The 20621-nt window shown below is 50.7% G+C and overlaps 1 protein-coding gene across 1 annotated transcript in view; it reads left to right on the top strand.

The window, feature by feature from the left end:
* The window catches only part of CDYL (chromodomain Y like), a 153466-nt gene that overhangs the window by 75818 nt on the left and 57027 nt on the right, over window positions 1-20621 (top strand). The window contains exon 2 of the mRNA XM_082664061.1: window positions 7321-7987. Coding sequence (XP_082520187.1) covers window positions 7321-7987 — 667 coding nt within the window. The remainder of the gene's footprint in view (window positions 1-7320; window positions 7988-20621) is intronic.

The following is a 20621-nucleotide window of genomic DNA, read 5'->3' on the forward strand; positions in this document are numbered from 1 at the left end:
GTGTGAGGGGGAGCGAGGCTCCGAGCAGTGGAGCGGGTGCCTTCTCCAGGCTCCTGGATTTCTCCGCACCGTCTCTCCATTTGCACCTGCCACCGTCTTTGAGCATCCACTCGGTTATTTCCTTGAGTTTATTCCTCAGCTGAATTCTCGAATACAGAGTAAGAGCGTTTTAAACCTTTCGATGTTCTTTGTTGAATCGCCCTCCATAACATAACACAGCTCCCACCTTCAGTAGTCAGGCTGTTTCCTCACCCTCATGAGCCTTCCAGATGGAAAGTGGTGTCTCCCTTTGGTGAGTTAAACCTTATTCATGGGGTGGTGGTGGCTTGTACTCTCTATCATGAATTGCTTACTCACAGTTCTTGCCCTGCTCTATTGTACCTTTAAAAGAGGTTTTAATGTGGTAAGACGAGTAGCCTCTTGGTCCATACTTTCCACAGCTTGTCAGTCTTCCTTTGTGCTGGTCCCGTTTTTACATTTATCACACGTTCTCCGTGTTTCCATTCCAGCCCACCTCGCTCGGCTTTGGCACTCGGCTCCCCAGCACTGTGGCCAGGGGAACCGCTGGGTCGTGTGCTGCAGGGAGCTTGGCCCTCAGGGAGGACGCAGGTCTCTGAGGACCCAGCTCCGGTTTAGATGTCATCTGCCAGGAGCATCTCTTCATCCCCTGGTTCATTCCAGCCTCAGAGCTGCTTAGGAGTTTTTCTGTTGAGTTTGCTGAGTGAGGTGTGACTTACATACAGAAAGTGCATAGATGTTAAGTGTGCGGTAGTTTTGACAAATGTGTTCAGTTCTGTAACTACCATCTTGACAGAGATGGGGCATTTTCACCGCTTCAGTCTCCTTGTGCCCCCCAACCCCATCCACAGACTCCCCGCTCTGATTTCTCACCACAGGTTGGTTTTGCCTCTGGTGGGCCCTCCAACAAGTGGAGTCACGTAGTGTACGGTCTGTGTCTCGTTCCACTGACTCAGCGCCGTGATGATGAACATTCACTCATGTTGCAGGGGTCAGTCCTGGTGCTGTCTCCTTGTGGGCAGCAGTTCAGGGTGTGAATACACTTCATCTTGTTCATCTGCTTTCCTGTTGATGGACACCTGGGCCGACTCAGTCTCTGACCGTTAGGGTAAAGCTGCCGTGAACATTCTCGTACAGGTCTTTCTGTGGACGTTTGTTCCCGGTTCTCTTGGGTAAATACCTAGGAGTAGAATTGCTGAGGTAGGTGTATGTTTAAGGAACTGTCACACAATTTTCCATACTCGCCAGTGTTGACCTGAAGCAAATAGACGGCCAAGTTTTCTCCAGGTTTATTCGGGATCAGCAGAGAATTGCAATTCAGGGTCTCATACGAAGCAACCATGTGCAAGTCCCCCCACTGCAAGGGAAGGAGACGCTTTTATAGAGGGGACAGGGGAGGGGGCGGGCTTAGTAAACAGAGCCTGACTTTTCATTGGCTGAGTCCTGGCAGGAAAGAACGGGAGGCTTTCTTCTTCCTGTTGGGCTTGGCTGTTGTCACGGGGGTGAGAGCTCCCCCTGCTGGTCTTCTATTTAATTGGGGTTTCTGTTCAGTAATGTTTTACACCAGCGTGTATGAGAGTTCCACTAGTCCTGCATCCTCGTCAGCATTTACTCTTGTTGTCTGAATTTTAGCCATTATAGTAAGTCTTAAAGTTAGGTAATATAAGCCCTCCAACTTTGTGCTTCTCTTTCAGTGTTGTTTTGGCTATTCTAGATTCTTAACTTTGACATACAAAACCTTAGAGTTAATTTGTCAATTTATAAAAAAGAGCTTTGGGATTTTTGATTGGGATTCTGTTGCATCTATGTATCAACTGAGGAAAAATTGACAACTAAATAAAACTGAGCGCCGATTTATAAACATGGTGTTTCGGTTTATAGGTATTCTTTAATTTCTCTCAGCCATGTTTTGTCATTTTCAGCATAGATGTTTTAGACATTTTGCTTAAATTTATCGCTAATATTTTGCTTTTTGATTATACTGTAAATGGAGATTTAAAATTTTTCATTTTAATTATTTAATACTACTATTAATCCTGTGACTTTACTGAACTTGCTTATTTTTCCTAGTAGTTATTGTAGCTTCCTTTATTTCTGAGTTTTTAAAATCAAGAATAAATATTGACTTTTCTTCAACATTTTTTAATTATGGAAAATTTTAAACGTCTAAGTCGAAAGGATTTTACAGTGAGCATTCACAGGCCCCTGCAGATTCTTCCGTTTGTCATCCTGCCATCCATCCATCCATCCATCCATCTCGCTTGTTGACACAGTTTATAGTAAGTGGCCACATCAGGACACTTCCCCTAGTAAACTTCATTTAGCATGCAGTTCATGAACTTGAATTCCATGTTTGTTTATACATCATTTGTTAATGATGTAACATTTTCTAACGATGCACTGCACAGGTCTTAAGTACTATACAGGTTGCCAGCCTTAACAAAAGCATGTACCTTTGCAACCCAAAGGCTTATTGAGCTAGAAAGTTCACTGATGCCCCTCCCAGTTAATTCCCTGCCAACCTTTGCTTTTGGGTATTTTTTCAATAATAGTTCGGGGTGGGTTTTTTTTTTTTTTTTTTTTTTTTTTTTTTTTTTTTGCTTGTTCAAGAATTTTCATTTAAATAGAATCATACAGTGAGTAGTCTTTGGAGTAGGGCTTTTTCATTCAGTGTGATGTTTTGAGACTCACCCATGTGTTTGTATGTATCACCAGTTGACTTCTTGTTGAGATTACTATACGTACGTACTACAGTTTGTCCAGTCGCCCAGAAACTTGGACTGTTTCTAGTTTGGGTCCATTATGAACAGAGTTGCTATAAATAGTTTTGTGCAAGTCTTTTTGTAGATGTATGTTTTCATTCCTTTTGGGTAAGTAATGAGGTTGGAATTGCTGCATCGTAGTGTAGTTATTTGTTTAGTTTTATGAAATGCTGTCAGACCTTTTACCAAAATGGCTGTACCATTTGAAAATCCTACCAACACTGTATGAATATGCCCGTTGTACATCCCTGGTGTGTTTTCATTTTAGCCATTCTAATGGGTATGTAGTAGTATCTCATTGTGTATTTATTTCCTCCTGAGCAATGATGTTCATCACTTTTTAATGTGTGTACTGGCCGCTTGTCTATCTTCTTTTGGGACTGTGTGCTTAAATCCTTTGCCTGCTTTTAAATTACATTTTGGTCCTTTCATTATTGAATTCTAGGAATTCTTTATCAGTCTTAGGGACCAGTCCTTGAAGATATTTTTTATGGATATTATCTCCCAATCTGTGGTGTGTTTATACGTTTTCTCGACATTGTTTTTTGATGAAGTCTCATTTATTAATTTTCTTTCTTTCATGGTTATTGCTTTTTGTGACCTAAAGAACCTTTGCCTGCCCCTAAGTCACAAAGATGATGTCCTGTGTTTTGCTGTGGAAGCTTCATATAAAAACTTTTATAATTGGGCCTAAAATACATCTTGAATTAATTTCTGTGTGTAAAGGTTGGGATAAGGTTGTGGTTCACTTTTTTTACGTATGGATAGCCAGTATTCCAGCAGTATTTATTGAAAAGGCAAGTGGATTGCTTTGGAAGCCTTTGTCACCAAAAATCAGTCACTCACTCAATCATGTGGCCAGTTTAAGTGAGGGTCTACTTCTGGGCTCGCTGTCTCCTCTATTCCACTGATGCCCTTGTACGTCCTGTGTGAGTACCACACTGTTGGGAATCTCTTGGTTCTTGGGAGAGGGTCTTGAAGTACGGCTCTGAGTCTTCCAGTGAGTTCTTCTTCAGGATTGCTCTGGGTTGCTCTTCAGGTTTGTTGCCTTTCCACGTAAACGATCAGATCTCAGCAGTTTCCACATAAAATCGTGCTGGGATGATTATTGGGATTGTCTTGTATCTATAGTACATTTGGGAAATTTTCATTTTTAACAGTATTTACTCTGAATTCATGAACATCGTTTTTTCCTTCAAGTTTTATCATATATGATGGACACACAGCACCATGTAAGTTTAGGGTGTACAGTATAATGACTTGACTTAACATATGTTGCCAAATGCTCACCATAATGAGTTTAGTTCACATCCACCATCTCATACGACTAAAAGAGAGAGAAGTGTTTTTTCCTTGTGATGAGAACGTTTAGGGTCTGCTTTCTTAGCAACTTCAGATATACCATAGAGCAGCGTTAACTACAGTTGCCATGCCGTACGTCGCCGGAACTTATTCATTTTATAACTGGAAGTCTGTGCCCTTTGATCACCTTCATCCAGTTGCTCCTTCCCTCTGCCCCCGCTCCCCCACCCTTGAACATCTTTCAGGGCTGTCCAAGGATGTTTGTTTAGAAGACAGCCATAGTTTCTCCTGCCAGAGGTCGGGGCAGGCGTGCTCACGGCCCATCATAAAAGACTGGCTTCCTGTCCTGTAACATCACCCATTGTGTGCATGGGTCTCACCTGGCCGTCTGTGTCATCCTGTGGGGACTGGAGCAAGGAGATGCTGGTCCTCTGGCTGCTACAGCTGCTGAGGAACAGAGTCCTCTGTCTGTGATCAGGGGTCTTGCCTTTGCCACATCTATGAAACAGTGCAGACTCGCGTGATCGCTTGCAGATGGGGTGAAATCACAGACACGTCTCGGTTCTTGAGTTTCGCTTAGGATGATGGGAAACTGACAAGGATGTGGTTTTCTCAGAGGAGAGGATGAAAGCCTCACGGGTCGCTTGGTGAGATATGAGGAAAATCCGTGGAGATCGATGGCTCGCTGTGTTGACCAGCTCATGGGCCTGGCAGTAAATGGTTCCCCGCTTTGTGGCCTGACGACGAGGAGAAATGGAGATGGTTACAGACTGACTGCTCACCACGCGGTCCTGTGTGGACTCAGCTGCCAGACACGGCCCCCTTGATGGCCGACTCTTCTCTGGGCAGGAGGGTGTGCTCCCCAGTTTGGTGGCACGTGGCCCGGTGTTTCTCAGGGTGAAAGGAGGAAGGTCACAACCCCCTTGGGCAGAAGGCAGGCAGGTTGTTAGGAACTTGAGTGGTTCCCCTGGGAGGTGAGTGGGGACTTGGTACACCAGGGTAGGTGGCTCTAGCGCTGTAAGTTTAGGGTGTCCAGTATAATGGTGTGAGGTTGGTGTTAGGGGCCTGAACCTCCCACGCTGTGTGTCCCATGCCCGGTGTGGCTCGCGTAGACCCGCCATTTCGTGTCTGTGTCCCCGTGTCAGCCACACGTGTTGTCAGCTTGCAGTCACGTCCCCGCGAGAGTTAGAGCAGCACGTGCGCCCCGAGGGCCCACTGCTCCTTCCCCGTCTACTGTGGGGTTGTGAGCTGGGACCTGCAGGCCAGCCGGAAGAATGGTTTCCACAGGTTTTAAATAGTTGAAGAAAATCGGAAGTTCCCTATTTTAGAACACGTGAAAATGACAAAACCCTCACTTCAGGGTGCGGAAGTATTGTTTCCGTGGCGCCTGTGGCTGCTCTCGTGCCCAGCGGTGTAGTGGCGTGGTCGGGCCCCACGTGGCCCCTTCCAAGCCCCGGTCTCCTGTGCGTGCCTTGTCCCCGCCCCTCTCAGTGTCCGAGCGGAGTGTGGCCGCCAAGTGCACACGCGGTGCAGCCCTTGGGGGGCCGGCCTGCAGGGAGCGCCAGCCGTTCACGGGGGTCGGGGGAGGAGACCTGTCCTCCCTGACCAGAGCCCTGTGCAGCTTGAAGGAAACAGGCGAAAGGAAGATGGGCCGCCCTGGTCCAGCCTCCCTTATGCTGCTGGGGTGGAAGTTGATTTAGAAAGAAACCAACTATTAAACAACATTGTTAGCTGTCAAGAGAGAATCTCTTTACCGCTTGTATCTAAAACTTTTAAGTTATTTCCGCCATGAAATTGAGTGGCGTGGAATTGTCCAGACACATGTGTTTTAAATGGAAATACTCACACCCTTAAACGCAGCTCTTCACAAGCAGAGGAATGGGAGGAAATCACTTTGAAAGCTCCCCGCGCTGTAGCCTGGGCCACAGGGGCCCACCGTGCAGGCCTGACGCCGCTGTGATGCGGGGTCTGCCTGGCGTGAGACCCGCCTTCTGCTGAAACCTGGCTCTCCTTCCCCTAATCCTTGTCGCCCAGAGGCAGTCATGTGCATTTAACTTTAGGCTTTTCTGTAGTTCAGGGCTTTCGTTCTCTACACCCCAGGTAGGTATACTGGCGAGTTTGGGGGGTATTTCGACAGTAGGGCAGATGCTGGGGTGTAGGGTGTTCCCCACTCCCCTCCAGTGTCTGCAGCTGTACTCGGCTTCTGCTACTTTGGCATGTTAGGGAACTAGGTACACCGTTGTGTCAGCTGGCCTAACCTGTAGCTTTGCCAGAAGTTTGCTGAAGACCCTGATAACGGCCTAGGAGACCCTGTCTCCTTAGTTAAAGAGCTGCCTGCCGTGGGGCCCAGGCCTCTGCGTACGAGGGACGAGGTACCTGCTGCCACTGGGGAAGCAGGCTGGTGGTTTCTCTGTTGACTGGAGAGGTAGCCACAGATTGTATTTCCCCAATAACTTGGGGGACATTATGTGAAACAGGTTCGTTCCCACGAGTCATAGACGCTCTCCCACCTACACTTAGGATGTCAATTAAGGCAGTGGAATTTGTCACGGTAATAACAGTACGTTTCATGCCAAGGTTGTGTAAATTCATAAATTTGATACGGGATGTGTTGATCATCAAATTCAAAGACTGACAGCATCTTCCTTTAAAGATGTTGGTTCGCACTAGTTAAAACCAAGTTTTAAACGTAAATAACCTGACCATTCTACACCATCTTATTACCAATAAAGCGTTAAGTCCTCTGCTGACCTTTTTCATTTTAACCGAGTGCTTCTAAGTGACGCTGTCGGTACCGACCCTGTTTCCTTGGTGCCTGGACCACAGCCGTGCTGTTTCTTGGGCGCCTGCTGTTGGTGACAGGATGACCAGGCAGAAGGCTGGAGATGCCCAGCACTGTGGTCCAGTTGTGACCGTGAAAACCAGCTCAGGTGGTCGGCGTTCAGTATAAAAAATAGAAGGAGAGCCCCTCTTGAATCACAAAAAAACAAGCTACCTAACACGTCCATATATTCTGAGCATGAAATTTTAGCATTTTGTTTGACTTAATTTCAAGGAAATCGCTAAAACCCCGAATGCTCTGTTACTGTTCTGTTTTCAGACCGTTTGGCTCGGGAAGAGACGATCGCGTGCATCACCTGTTGCGGTTTTTATTATTTTCGATGATCCATTATTACTACGCTTGCACCTTATTTTTCAGATAGTGCGTTTATACTTTTCTCTTTTCCCCTATAATCAGGTTGAAAGAATCGTTGACAAAAGGAAGAACAAAAAAGGGAAGACGGAATATTTGGTCCGGTGGAAGGGCTACGACAGCGAGGACGACACCTGGGAACCGGAGCAGCACCTGGTAAACTGCGAGGAGTACATCCACGACTTCAACAGGCGCCACACCGAGAAGCAGCGGGAGGGCCCCTTCACCAGGGCCAACCGAGCCTCCCCGAACAACGCTAGGAAGCAGATTTCCAGGTCCACCAACAGCAGCTTTTCCAAGGCCTCTCCTAAATCGCTAGTGGTCGGCAAAGAGCACGAGCCCAAGGCCAGCCCGCTGTTTGCCGCCAGCCAGAAGTTCAGGAAGAACCCAGCCCCGTCGCTCTCGAACCGGAAGAACATGGACCTGGCCAAGTCAGGTATAAAGATCCTCGTGCCCAAGAGTCCCATCAAGAGCAGGACCGCGGTGGACGGCTTTCAGAGCGAGAGCCCCGAGAAGCTGGACCCCGTCGAGCAGGGGCAGGAGGACACGGTGGCGCCGGAGGTGGCGGCCGAAAAGCCGGTCGGAGCCCTGCTGGGCCCCGGAGCCGAGCGGGCGCGGATGGGGAGCCGGCCCCGGATACACCCGCTGGTGCCGCAGGTGTCCAGCCCCGTGACCGCGACCATGGCCACGGGGCTGGCCGTGAACGGGAAAGGTGAGTGATGGTCTTGGAGGGGCGTGGGGTCCCTGCCCCGGAGGGCAGTCTGGTGTGGGCCCGGGGGCTCCTGCGGGCTCCGCTTCTGACAGATGTCTGTCTGCGGGAACCCTGGAGAGGTTTCGCCAGCCCCCGCTTTCTTTCCTTGAAGCCTTTGACAGTGACGTCTGAAGTCAGCACTGGCTGTCTCTGTTTCATTGGCCGTCCGCAGACTGGACCCCCACGTTGACTTGATTTAGACAGTGTCCCACTCTGAGTAGGTGATGGCTGGGTTTTTTGTTCGGTCGGTTGGTTGGTGGGTTTTTTGCAGCTAGTTTCTACTTTATGCATCTCTTAGGCACCGGGTCTCATGTTAGGAATCCATCTGAATTCTCTTAGTGTGACCGGTATTGATGAGAAGTCATGGTTCTTGTTGTGCTAACCCATCTAAGTAACCGGAAGTGCCTTTCAAGGAGGATATTGATGACCTAAGAGCCTTCGGGACCTCGACTGGTCTAAGACAGTCCGCTGTTCGGGTCCCTTTTTCAGAGCAGGAGGCCGTTCAGCGTGGGTGCTCTTTTCTGTTCCGCTTTTACCCTGTTCCTGAGCCGGACGCTGCAGCTTGGGTGGTCATCCTGTGGCCTCCCCGACCCCAGGACAGCACACCTGGGGATCAGCACGGACAGCTACCTTCCCTGCCCTTTTCGTGTGCCTGGCGAGCCGCCACTTCTTCTAGAATATTCTGTTACATCTTCTCTAACATATGCCTCACCTCACGGTACCTGCCTGCTGTCTTACCGGCCCCCCGCTCCACCGCCTCCTGGCAGCTCCTGTCCATTCACTGTGATTCTTGGACGGGGGCGCTATCCCTGGTCGCCAGCTGCTGCACCTCGTGGGCAGGCAGCCCCCAGTCTCTCCGCGGCCCTCCCCTGCCTGTCCAGCTCTTTCTCCACGTTGGGGCGCCTGCTCTTCTCTGCCCTGCTCCTTCTCCACCTCGTGGACACTGCTCTTCCTCTGGTCCAAGAGCCACCCGCTCCCATGTCCCTTTGTCCCTCGTGCGCCCTCGCCCTCCGTGTTGCAGGAGTGGGACGGTCTCTGTACCTGTGCGCATCTCCCTCAGCCCACGCTTAGAATAATACAAAACGAGGAGAAGTGCTGTTGGTTTGTCTGGGGCGCCCTTTTCCTCCAGAGACGTGTTCCCCTGAGACAGCGCTCTGCCATCTTGCTGTGGTGCGTCCCGCAGGCTTGGGGGGATGTGACTGAAGTCAGGGTCCCCTTCGCACAGTAAAGGGGCCTCTCGCCAGTGTTTCCCAGACACGCGCTTCGCCCCGACGCCGCTGCCCTGCCCTGCCTTTGGCCTTCGCCTGGAGCGCGTCCGCAGAGCTGACCTCTCGTGTGGCTGACTTGCCCACAGACACAGCCCTCTGACCTCGGCGCAAGGAAGGAGCGTAGAGGCTCGGAGGCAGACGAGGCCCGACAGCCCGCTGATAGGAGGCTCCACTCTGCAGACGGGGGTCAGGTCCGGAGAGGCTGGGTGCTCGGGCCGGGCGGGAATCAGCACGTCTCTTAGTTCCCACCCTGTGTTCTCCTCGCCACTGCCGGCCACCTTCACCAGGGAAAGAAACGTCTCCTGCTTCACCGCTCACTCGGGCCAGGTGCCGCCTGGGCTCTGGTACTGCAGACGAGGCCTGGGCCCGAGCTGCCATACTACAGCCCGCGGGCCCAGCCCTGTGTGGCCCAGGAGCTAAGAATGGTTGTCGCATTTTCTGATGTTTGAAAAAATCAAGAGGAATAATATTTCACGATCCGTGACAATAGAAGAAATTCAGATTTCTGTTCCACAGAGGGTTACTGGAACCCAGGCACGTTCGTTCGTTCACCTACGGTCTGGCTGCTTTCCAGCTGCAGGGACAGAGTTGAATCACTGTGACGAGACTGTGTAGCCTGCCGGCTGAAGGTGGGCCGCTTGGCTTTTAACAGAAGAAGTTTGCTCACCTGCTCTGGGAAGCCTTGGTCCTGGGAGTCGGGCACAGGGGCCTCAGGTCCTGGGGCTCCCCTTTGATTGTGCACAGAGCTTGTGTGTACGTACGTTTTCTGGCCAGAGGGGACCCCTAATTTTCAAAACTATTGACTCTTAAGTTCCCACATTCTGCTCTCAGCACAGTCCTGCAGGGTTGGCTGCCCGCAGCAGAAGCCCTCAATTTCGTATATAAGGAGGGTTGTGGCTTCTATTCAAATAAAAAGTGGGTGACTTCCTTTTTTTTATCACTCGTAGCCATTTCAGAATTTTTTCAGTGTCTATAAAGGGTGTCTGTGGTTAAAACCACAGGGGGCGTGTAAGCGTAAAATCTTAAATTATTTTATCTTGTTCTGCGGAGGTAGTTGATTGGGGTGAGAGTAACATACGTTTCCAAGGCCCCCTGTGACCGCCCTTCTCTTCTGCCCACCCCGGTCCCATACAGGTCGAGAATCTCCTCGCCACTTAGATGGCGGCAAGTCTGGCAGCCCCTCGGGAATGTCTTTAAGGCCGTGGTGAACCAGGCTTGCAGTGGTGTCCCAGACGCTTGTCAGGGTCACTGGGTGCCTTTGCTTCCTGTCACCCTCCTGCATGGAAGATGCTTTCGTTCTTGCTGCCACTGGACTGTGGGCTGCGGGAGGGATGTTGTCTTGCAGGGCTGAGCCTCCCCGCGGCCAGAGCAGGGCCTGCGTGTGGCGGGAGTGATATGGGTAGGACAGTGCTCGCTGGAGAAGAGGCTGTGTGACACATCCTTTTCGCCCTGTCGCTGGGTCACACTAAACGAGAGGGGGTGCTGTTGAAAAGACAAGGTCTGTGGTCCAGAGCATGGAACCTTCCGGAAAACCACATCCTCGCCTTCAGCGTGTCTCTTTCCTGACGAGCAGGACCGAGGCCCTCTTGGGTGGTTGGTCCACGTTCGTGCATTCTTAACACAGATGTTTGTTTCTACCTTCCACGGTAATTTTAGAGCCGCACCAGAACCCTGATTTGTTTTTCTAAAACTAATTGGAGCAGATACTTGCGGAGTCATCGGGAAATGAACGGTCTCCTATTCAAAACATTAATCGAGTAGGGGGTATATTTTTGCCACCAAGCACGGCAGATACTTAAATGCCTGTTACCCAAAAGAGTAAATGTTTCTGGAGAATTTTAACACACACACACAGTGACTTTTACAGACTAACCATATGTGTGTTTGGTTTTTGACTGTTTTAAGTATGAAACAGGTTTAAAAGATGATATATTGCTTCACTCAGAAATAGAAAAAATTTTAAATGTAGGCAATGCAGCTGTGTTTCCACTCTTTTTTTATTAATAAGTTACTGTTTTCATGCTCTTTTAATTGCCTGATGAACTAATCCTACAAAAGAAGCAATTGCTTTTAAAAACTGTATCATTGTTACTTTGTTCTTTCGTGAATTCAAATATATAGTTGATCACCATTCCACAAGTATGACATTTGAGAAAATACTAGTAGCAAACGTTTTTTGAAATGAGGTCTAAACCTTATCAGTGTTACCATGTAGGGTTGGCTGCTGGATTTTAAGTCAAAGCTAACAGATTTAGGAGGAAAATGATGGAGGAAATACCTTAACACACCACATGTCTTCCACCCCGTGAGCATTTCAGTTGAAGGAAGCTCCCGGGAGAAATTTTCAGGAAAAGTGGGCTGCTTCTTTGGAGAAGCTGCAGCATAAGTTCCTCCCAGTAAGAATAAGAAGCAGATGATGCCGGGGATCCCGGTCCAGGGCTCCTCTGCAGGAGGAGCCCTGGGGCCACTTGCTGTGTAGGCGCTGACATCGGAACTTACCTCCAGGGAAGGTTAGGAGGCCAGGAGACCAGTGCCCAGAGGCAGTCGCCGGTCAGCGGGGCCCCAGCAGGAAGTGTCCACTGGACAAGAGGACATTTGAAGCCGCACTGTAGCAGACCGTCAGTTAAATGTGTGTACGAGGGCTCACCACGAAGGATTTCCATTTGAAACCAACAAGCGTTTGTCATTTGTCGTAGTCTCCCGGGGGGAGATGACCTGCCAGCGGCTCGTGGGCACTCAGCTTTGCCCGCCCTGAGCACACGGTAGATGGCCCTGCAGACCGGTGCAGTCGCCCCGTTTCCTTCCTGAGCTGAGCTCGGCGGCCCCCAAATCTGGATGTGCTTCAGATTCCAGTGGAGTTTTAGGCACAAGGCCCCACGGAGAAGAGGTTTTTGCCCTGCGGCAGCAGCCTGTGGGGTGAAGTCGGTCACCCCCAGGAGTCTCTGAAAACATACAGACCGTCATCATTTTACTTGAAAACTTACAAATGGGCGGCTCTTTGCCAGTCCCCGATGGGGAGCCCAGGCCTTTAAAGGGGTGCTTTCACTCGCCACTTGTTTGAAGAGCGAGCCTCTTTCTTTACACGTGGACCCACTGGTTTTGTGTGGCGCACACCCTTAAACCCTCTTCTCCTGTTTCCAGTTTGGACTTCATTAAAGTGGACACGATCTTAGGTACTTAGCAGTCTGCCTGGGTGCACAGCCCTAGCATTTTTCTTTCTTTCCACTTTCTCACTGACACCTGATCTGACCATCCTTTCACCCGTGCGCTGTGTATACTTTCCAGAGCATCACTGTTCTCTTTGAAGCATCAGCTCACCGTTTGTAATCACATCTCCTATCCTGTGTAAAATGAACTAAGTGTGATCATGACACATTCAACGGGCCTAAGACATTTTAGGGAGTCACCCAGCCAGCTCTGGACCAGCCCGAGTCCCAGCAGGAGGAACCCGACCTGACTGCCGAGCTCCGACCTCTGCTTCTGGGAGACTCGCCTCCTCGCTCCTCTGCGAGGTTTTAGGGACGCTCAGGAGTGCTTGGGACTCGGGGCAGCCTTGACCCAGTGAGCCCACTTCAGAGCTCTTGTGACTGTTTGGTTTTCTCTCTTCGTTTCCACTGTCTTGGTGTCTCTGCCTATTCCAGTGGTTCTCGGAGTGCGGTGCCCAGAGCAGCGTCAGCACCCGGGCACCTGCTAGGAACACACACCCCTGGGCCCCATCCCGCCTCTCGAGCCGGACTCTCTCTCAGCACACCCTCCAGGTGGTTCTCAGGCCATCCTGTGCTGTGTTCCCTTGTAAGTTTGTGGTTTTGTAGAGCAAGATGGGAACGAACTATCTGCTACTAAATCCTTGTGTTTGTAGTATATTTTACGTTCTTACAGTTAGACAGATTTAGTTCCTATTCGCTCTTGAGATCTTGATTTGAAATTGTCTTTAGGCATTTGTAAATTATTTTTAAATAAATACTTTAATAATTCAACATTTTTAATGACAGGAAAACATAAAATAATTAAAACATCTCAAAGAACAAAAAGACTTCCCTGGTGGCGCAGTGGTTGAGAGTCCTCCTGCCGATGCGGCGGACACGGGTTCGTGCCCCGGTCCGGGAAGATCCCACATGCCGCGGAGCGGCTGGGCCCGTGAGCCATGGCCGCTGGGCCTGCGCATCCGGAGCGTGTGCTCCGCAACGGGAGAGGCCACAGCAGTGAGAGGCCCGTGTACCGAAAAGAAAAAAAAAAAGAACAAAAAGAAAAGTAAAAGCCCGCCCGCCCCAGAGAGAGCTGCTGCTGACAGTTCTTTCCTTCCAGAAATTGTACAAACAGTACATCTTTTCAGTACATCCGTGGGCTCATACTTGTCGTGTGGCTCTGCCAGCTAGGTTTCTTTTTTACTTTCATGATGCGTCTTGGATGTACGTTTCAGATGCACATGAACAGCCCTCCTCCATTCTTTCAGAGATGTCGTGGTTACTTATCGCACGGCCTCAGTGATTTCATGTCAGTGCTTCTCAGCAGGGGGCACTGTGGCGCCTGGGCCTGGGTGCTCCCCTGGTTTAGTGTCCCTGGTCCTGGCCTTAAGGCGCTAGAGTGGCCTCAGGCATAGTGTGTCGTGTTCCCGCAGGGGCCTGTGTCTGGCCTCATCCTTTAGGTGAGAACCACAATAGGCACTGTGAGTTTTTCCCCGTAAATGAATACATTTAATTGATGCTACAGCAGCAGACATGGTAACGTACCTCCTGCCTTAAACACAGGTAATCCAGAAATACTGTGATTTTTGACACAAGTAATTTTCAGGTACATCGAGCGAAACAGGAAAGTTGACCATCGCCACCTCCCCTCAGAATACCATTTCCTTCCCCAGAGGGAACATCAATAGTTTGACGTGTGTCATTTCAGACGTTTTTCTGGGTGTCTTTACTCTGCGGTATGGAATCATACTCCATAAATGTTCTTGGATTCGTCTTTTTCATTTGGCATCCTGTCTTGGAGAACTTTGTATTTTAAGACTCACATCTCTACCTCACTTCTTTTGAAGTCATAAACTTGATTTTTTTTTTTGATACTATTTCAAACTTATGGAGAGGTTGGGGGACAGTACAAGAAAAACCCGTCTACCGTTGTATCCATGTTCACCGATGGTCTGCGTTTTGCCTCATTTGCTCTCTCCCCCCTCCGCCCCGTGCATGTGTGTATTTATACCCGCACGTACGTGCGTGCATAGACACTGCTGTTATCCTGCATCATTTGAGGCGGCACGCTTGCTGCTGTGAACAAGAGTAAATGCAAGGGCTACGACTGACCTAAGATTCAGATGTTAGCAAATTGCTCTCTAAACAAGCTTGAAGGCTGGGTGCCCATCGATCTGTTCTTAATCAACCTTTAAGTATCTGCCCAGGGGCTTCCCTGGTGGTGCAGTGGTTGAGAGTCCACTGGGTTCGTGCCCCGGTCCGGGAAGATCCCACATGCCGCGGAGCCAAGGCCGCTGAGCCTGCGCGTCCGGAGCCTGTGTTCTGCAACGGGAGAGGCCACAACAGTGAGAGGCCCGCGTACCGCAAAAAAAAAAAAAAAAAAAAATCTGCCCAACGAGAAGGTAGAAAATGGTATCATTGTTTTAATTTTAAAACATGAAAACTCTGTTTTTGCAGGTTATAATTGCTGGTTTGCATTTATTTTTCTTAGTCCCCTTTATATAGCCCTTGCCTATCTTGCAGTGGGCGGGGAGGGGGGGTGTTGGCCGTGTGTGGGGGGAGGGGTGGGCGGTTCAGCTCTTCCAAAGTGTGAAGACTTCATGAACGTGCATGTCACCCTTCCCCGGGGGCCACACTCGTCTCGTGTCTGAGCCACCGTGTGTGCCCGTCCTCCTGGCTCCCACGCCAGGGGGTGGAGTGAACGGGCCTGTCTGGTCTCTGCCTTAAGGGATATTTACCGCAGTTTAAAGAGAACAGCCCAAATTAATTTGCATTAATTTTGTGGTTCTTGCCCAGGTTTGAATATGCCGAAGGGTGTTACTTTATTAACTTCGAGTTTTACAATTTGAAAAGAATTTGGATTCCTCAGGTCGTCATGTGCAAAGAAAGAACCTCTCCGACTACAGTTCCTGCTCCTTTTGAACTTTGTAACTGAGCGGTACACGGGCAGAAGAACAACCACATATTCAGGAGAAATTCCTTTTTTTTTTTTTAACCTTTGCTCCTGTTGCTGCCGACTAGTGGGGCTGAACACCTGTTCCAAACCCCACGCATCTTCTGTATCTTGTATTCTTATTGCTGTCACCTGCAGCGGGAGGCTGGGCTTCTGGGATATGCCACCAGTGACATCCTTGATAGACAGCTGTCCACAGCTGTGTGTGGACACCCACCCAGTCTCACCTCCGAGCCTGCCCTTCTGTTGCCTTTGTTCTGTCGTAAGTTCTCCAACCTGCTGCTTCCAGAGCATCTCGTGTTACAGACGAGGCTGGTTCTGAAAGAGAAGGTGATTTGGTAGAGTTGGTGGGACAGGAGGGTCCATGGTAGAACCTGCTCCTGACTCCTGTTTGGTTCTTCTGTGTCACACGGGCGACAAGGGACTTTTTATAAGCATGGTTCACAATACTGACCGTACTATAATAGTCGAGACTTTTTTCTGTCTCTAGTGAGTGAAATGACTCAAATTGGTTTAAACGAGCAAACAAAAATGCCTCCATTGGGTCAGAGTTGGATCCAGCCACCCCCAGAACCCCGTCTCCCCGCCACAGGCTGTCTTTGCTTCGTTCAGAGGGTGAGGGCTGGCGTGCCGACCCTCTCAGCAAACCGGGCAGAGAAGAGTCTCCTCCTTCCCAGAAGTTCCAGCGGGTGAGAACAGCTCACCCAGAGTCTGGCTCCCCAGGGAACACCCCAGCCGACGAGCAGTAGAAATGGGAGCTGGCCTGAGCCCCCGAGAGTCTCGACACATTTAAGGTTACTGAGTACATTTAAAATATAACTCTGCTCTCCTCAGTTACAGAAAATCGTGTGTGTTAAATATTGATCATTGAATAATAACAGCTCCAGTGACTGTCCCGTTCCGGCCTCTGGGTGGCCCTCTCGCGCGGACATGGTCCTCCTCGCCCCGTCGGCCGCCACGGGGCTCGCCGTGAAAGTGGACCCGAGCTGCCCTTTCACTTCCTAGCTTTGTGCGTAAGTTGGGTGCTCTTCTGCCTGCTGTGGCCCTCGCGGTCCTGTCTTGGGGGCTGCCAGTGTGTTTATCTCCTCCTAATTTGATGTCACCTTTTAAAAGTCGGTCACATTTTTAATTACACGTGAGGGAAGGTGATTTTCATAAGTCAGGTTATCAGGCACCGCCTGAAGGAAGACCCTTATTAGGAGTCGAGTTCCCCAGGATGCCCTCGCTGTGGGCGGAGAGGTCTGCAGTGGCCCGGGAACCTGGACTGGGTGGAGGAGAGCCTATTCCCTAGAGGAATCTCTGAGAGGAAAGTCTGGTGGGGAAGATCCAGAACAGGTGGACGAATTCGATAACACCGTAGACGGTGGGATGTGAAAGCATTTCAGTCTCCTCTGGAACCTTCTGTATCGTCCAGTCCGGTTGTTTACTTAGAGTAGGTGCTTGATGAACATTTGTATGAGTGGACGAGTTGCCGGAGGAATTTTTGTCTCTTCTGCTTTCACCCTTAGTGTTTGTCTTCTAAAAAGAGTGTGGGTGAAAAAGCAACAGCAGATCTGTCGGGGGAGATGGGAGAGATTGCCAAGGAAGTGAGAGCCAGGGCAGGTTTGGAGCCCGCGTGCAAATATGGAGTGAGAGGTGATTCTTCGAGCTGGAAAAGCGGAAGAAAACATCTGTAGGTTAATGTGGTGTAGAACATCTTTTTTAAAACACCAGTGAATAATTTCACTTTGTATGACAGCGTGCAGGAGGCAACTTGATAGGTAATGACTCGGGCCTCTCCCGAGATGCACCCACTTCTAGAACCCCGGGTCGCCAGAATGAGCTTCAGACCAGTGGAGCCTGTCCCGGGCCTCGGGCCCAGGTCCTTTCGAGGTGGAAATGACCTCGGCGTTCAGTTCTGTGCGTTTCCGCCGTGGAGCTGGCTTCTCCCTTCTCATCTGCCCCCAGCTTAGCAGCGTTCATTGCTGTGTCCTCGTCAGATTCCCCGATGTCCTCAACCTCCTGGGAGGGGATGTCCCGCCCGCCTTCCTGCCCCCGGGCCTCCTGCCCTCGGCTCTGGGGTGGAGGTGCTGACCCCCAGGCTCTGGGGCCCGTGGTGCCAGGCAGCTTCCTCCGGGTCTGTGTCTTCTCCGCTGTCACTGACTGATGCTCCGACCTCCCGGTGGTGCTCCAGCATCCCTCAGAGACGGGCTTCACACCTTTATTCCCACCCTAGGACTCGGCCTGACATCTCACTTCTGACCCCGGGAGAGCACCGGCCCGGCGTTCTGCGGCCAGTCCCCCGCTTCATCCCACCCACCCGTCACTGGTCCTCACGACGCAGTGGCTGGCACTTGTCCCAGCGTTGGACTGATGGAGAACGTCAGGATTCACAACCCCTTTTCCTCGGGGTTTGATCTCTTAAAAACGATCTTGTTGCCACCCTGATCCTCGCTTCCCTCTTGGGCCACCTTCTTGGTCCTCTCCTTTCCTCCTGTGCCCTCGGTCTGGCTCTCGGCACCCGGACCTCTGGCCACCCCAGCCACGGAGTCGGGGCTCCAGCCTTTTAGTGTTTTATGTGGAGCGGAGGACATGTTTCGTGTGGCTTATCACGTCTTTTAGTTTTGTTTTCATTTTCAGGTGTGGTAACAAACACTAAGTTTACCATCTGAGACATCGTTAAGCGTGTAGTTCAGAAACGTTAAGTGCGTTCACCTTGTCACACAGCGGAGCTCTAGAACTTCTTCCTCTTACAGAGTGATGCTCTGTCCCCACTAAACACGGATGCCCCTCCCCCCAGCCTTTGGCAACACCGTCCTACTGTCTGTTTCTATGATACTGACTGCTTTAGGGACCTCATATAGTGCAGTCACACAGCATTTGTCCTTTTGCGTCTGCCTATTTCACTGAGCGTGATGTCCTCAAGTTCATCCGTGTTATAGCCTGTCAGAATTTCCTCCTTTTTTAAGACTGCGTACTGTTCCATGGTATGTATGTGTTTTTTCCTTCATTCATCTGTCGATGGACGCTTGGGTGCTTCCACCTCTTGGCTGTTGTGAATGGTGCTACGGTGAACATGGATGTACAGACATCTCTTCAAGACCCTGCTTTGAATTCTTTTGGCTAAATACCCAGAGGTGGAATTGCCGCCTCACGTGGTGATTCTGGTTTTGATTTTTTGAGGACCACAGCATTTGACATCCCACCAGCAGTGCACAAGGGTTTCCATTTCTCCACGTCCTTGCCAATGCTTGTTGCATCTTTGTTTTTAAAACACTTGTTCTGGAGCGCTGCTGTTCCCCGTTCGCCTTTTACCTCTCGTTCTCTTTTCGGTTGCTTCGTGCTCTTCTTCTGCCCCCCTTGAGTGGCACGGTCCCCGGGGCTGTTCGCCGTGGCACCTGTTCGCAGAGGGATGTTTGGTGTGCCGGGCCGTCAAGGTGACCCTCGCGGAGCAGCTGCTGGTGCTGGGAGCATTGCTTCGGGTTCCGATGCCTGGGCACTCCCTGCTGCCTGCACACTCAGGGGCCAAGGTAGCAGGCCGAGCTCCGGTCCCCTGAGATGGAGGTGACACCCTCCTCTTCATAGGTGTACCCGGTGGACAGGGGCCTTCTGGGGAGTAAGAACCAAGACTCCCGTCCTACTTTTTCTACCACCTGCCTGGCCTCATGGTGGGAGCTGAATGTGTGGAGTGGATAAAAGCATTTTCTTTCCTGGTTCATCTTAACATGGCTTCTCATTACTAGCGTTTTACTGAATATTAATAGAGTATTGTTTTGTCTGGGCAAAAATCTAATTAAAGAATTCATTCAACTTCAGCAAACAAACGCAGTGAGGACAGAGCACTCCCTCTAGCTGTAAAGTGCTTGCCATCATCTGGGTGCTCCGGGGAGAAGAAGGCTTCTGCGTGCTTTCTCCCGGGGCCTGGTTCCGGGGGCTCCTGGCTCGCCTGCCCCTCCCCCTCTCCGTGGCTGCTGTGGGCCCTGAAGCTGGAGCTGGCTGTGCTGGGTTCGTCTCACTAGGCTTCAGACATGGTTTCTGGTTGAAGGTGTTCCGTGCTGACGGTCAGCTGTCTCCACACGGGGGCGGGGGGCAGGGGGTCCTGGAAGCTCCGTGCGTCCTCATCACACGCGTGGCGAGCGTCTCCCGTGTGCAGACTCCGTGCTGGATGCTGGGAGTTCACAGAGCTCAATAAAACACAGCCCCTGACTTCCAGGGGCGCGTAGCCCGGAGGGACAGTTGTTGGTGAAAGAGCCCTCGTTTCTGACTACGGGGCTCCGTTGAATGGCGCGGTGGTTGACAGAGAAAGTAGCTCCGTCCCTGGTCCAGGACGGATGGAGCCAGAGCACGGCCACCTCCAGGCCGCAGTGTTCAAAGTTGAGCCCTGGGGTCTAGGCGGTGTTCCTCAAGGCAAGAGCAGTAAACCAGACTATCGATAAGGAGATGGTAATAAACTTACCCTTGTGCAGACCTGCTCTTGCTGAAGTGATGACACCTAATGAGATAAACCGTCTCTGTTTAAAAAGCAGTTACCGGGCTTCCGTGGTGGCGCAGTGGATGAGAGTCCGCCTGCCGATGCAGGGGACATGGGTTCGTGCCCCGGTCCAGGAAGGTCCCACATGCCGCGGAGCGGCTGGGCCCGTGAGCCATGGCCGCTGATCCTGCGTATCTGGAGCCTGTGCTCTGCAGCGGGAGAGGCCGCAACAGTGAGAGGCCCGCGTACCGCAAAAAAAAAGCAGTTACCCTCCTATAGCAAATACCCATCTCCCCTAGTGATAAGGAGCTAATGTAACTGCCTCTCAGTCTACAACCATAAACGGGACCTGCCGAGACGTCGGAAAGATTTTTTTGTTCAGGTTGTGTTCTGAACTGTGTACGTGCTCCTCAAGGCAAGGGGCTTTGTTACCCCTTCCTCTGTTCACCGGGCACAACTCCCCCAGCCTCCAGCCCCCGCCTTTGGGAAGATGCATGTCATAATCAGGTTTCTTTATGATAACGTCTCGTCTGCCTCCCCTGCTTCATTCGTGAAGAGTTGTTTGTGCTTAAAAATATTTTCTAGTGGGGACTTAGTAAGTTCTCAAAATACCTTAAAACAACCCCCTTTCTGGCCGGTTATCTCAGTCACAGTTATCTCTCATTTCTGTCTGCAGTTCAAGTTCTTTTTTACGTGTGGGTGACACGAGGAGGGCCAGGGGAGGGCAGTTCTTTCTTAC

This window comes from Grampus griseus (assembly GCF_964374135.1).
Source record: "Grampus griseus genome assembly, chromosome: 10".
Classification (NCBI taxonomy): Eukaryota; Metazoa; Chordata; class Mammalia; order Artiodactyla; family Delphinidae; genus Grampus; species Grampus griseus.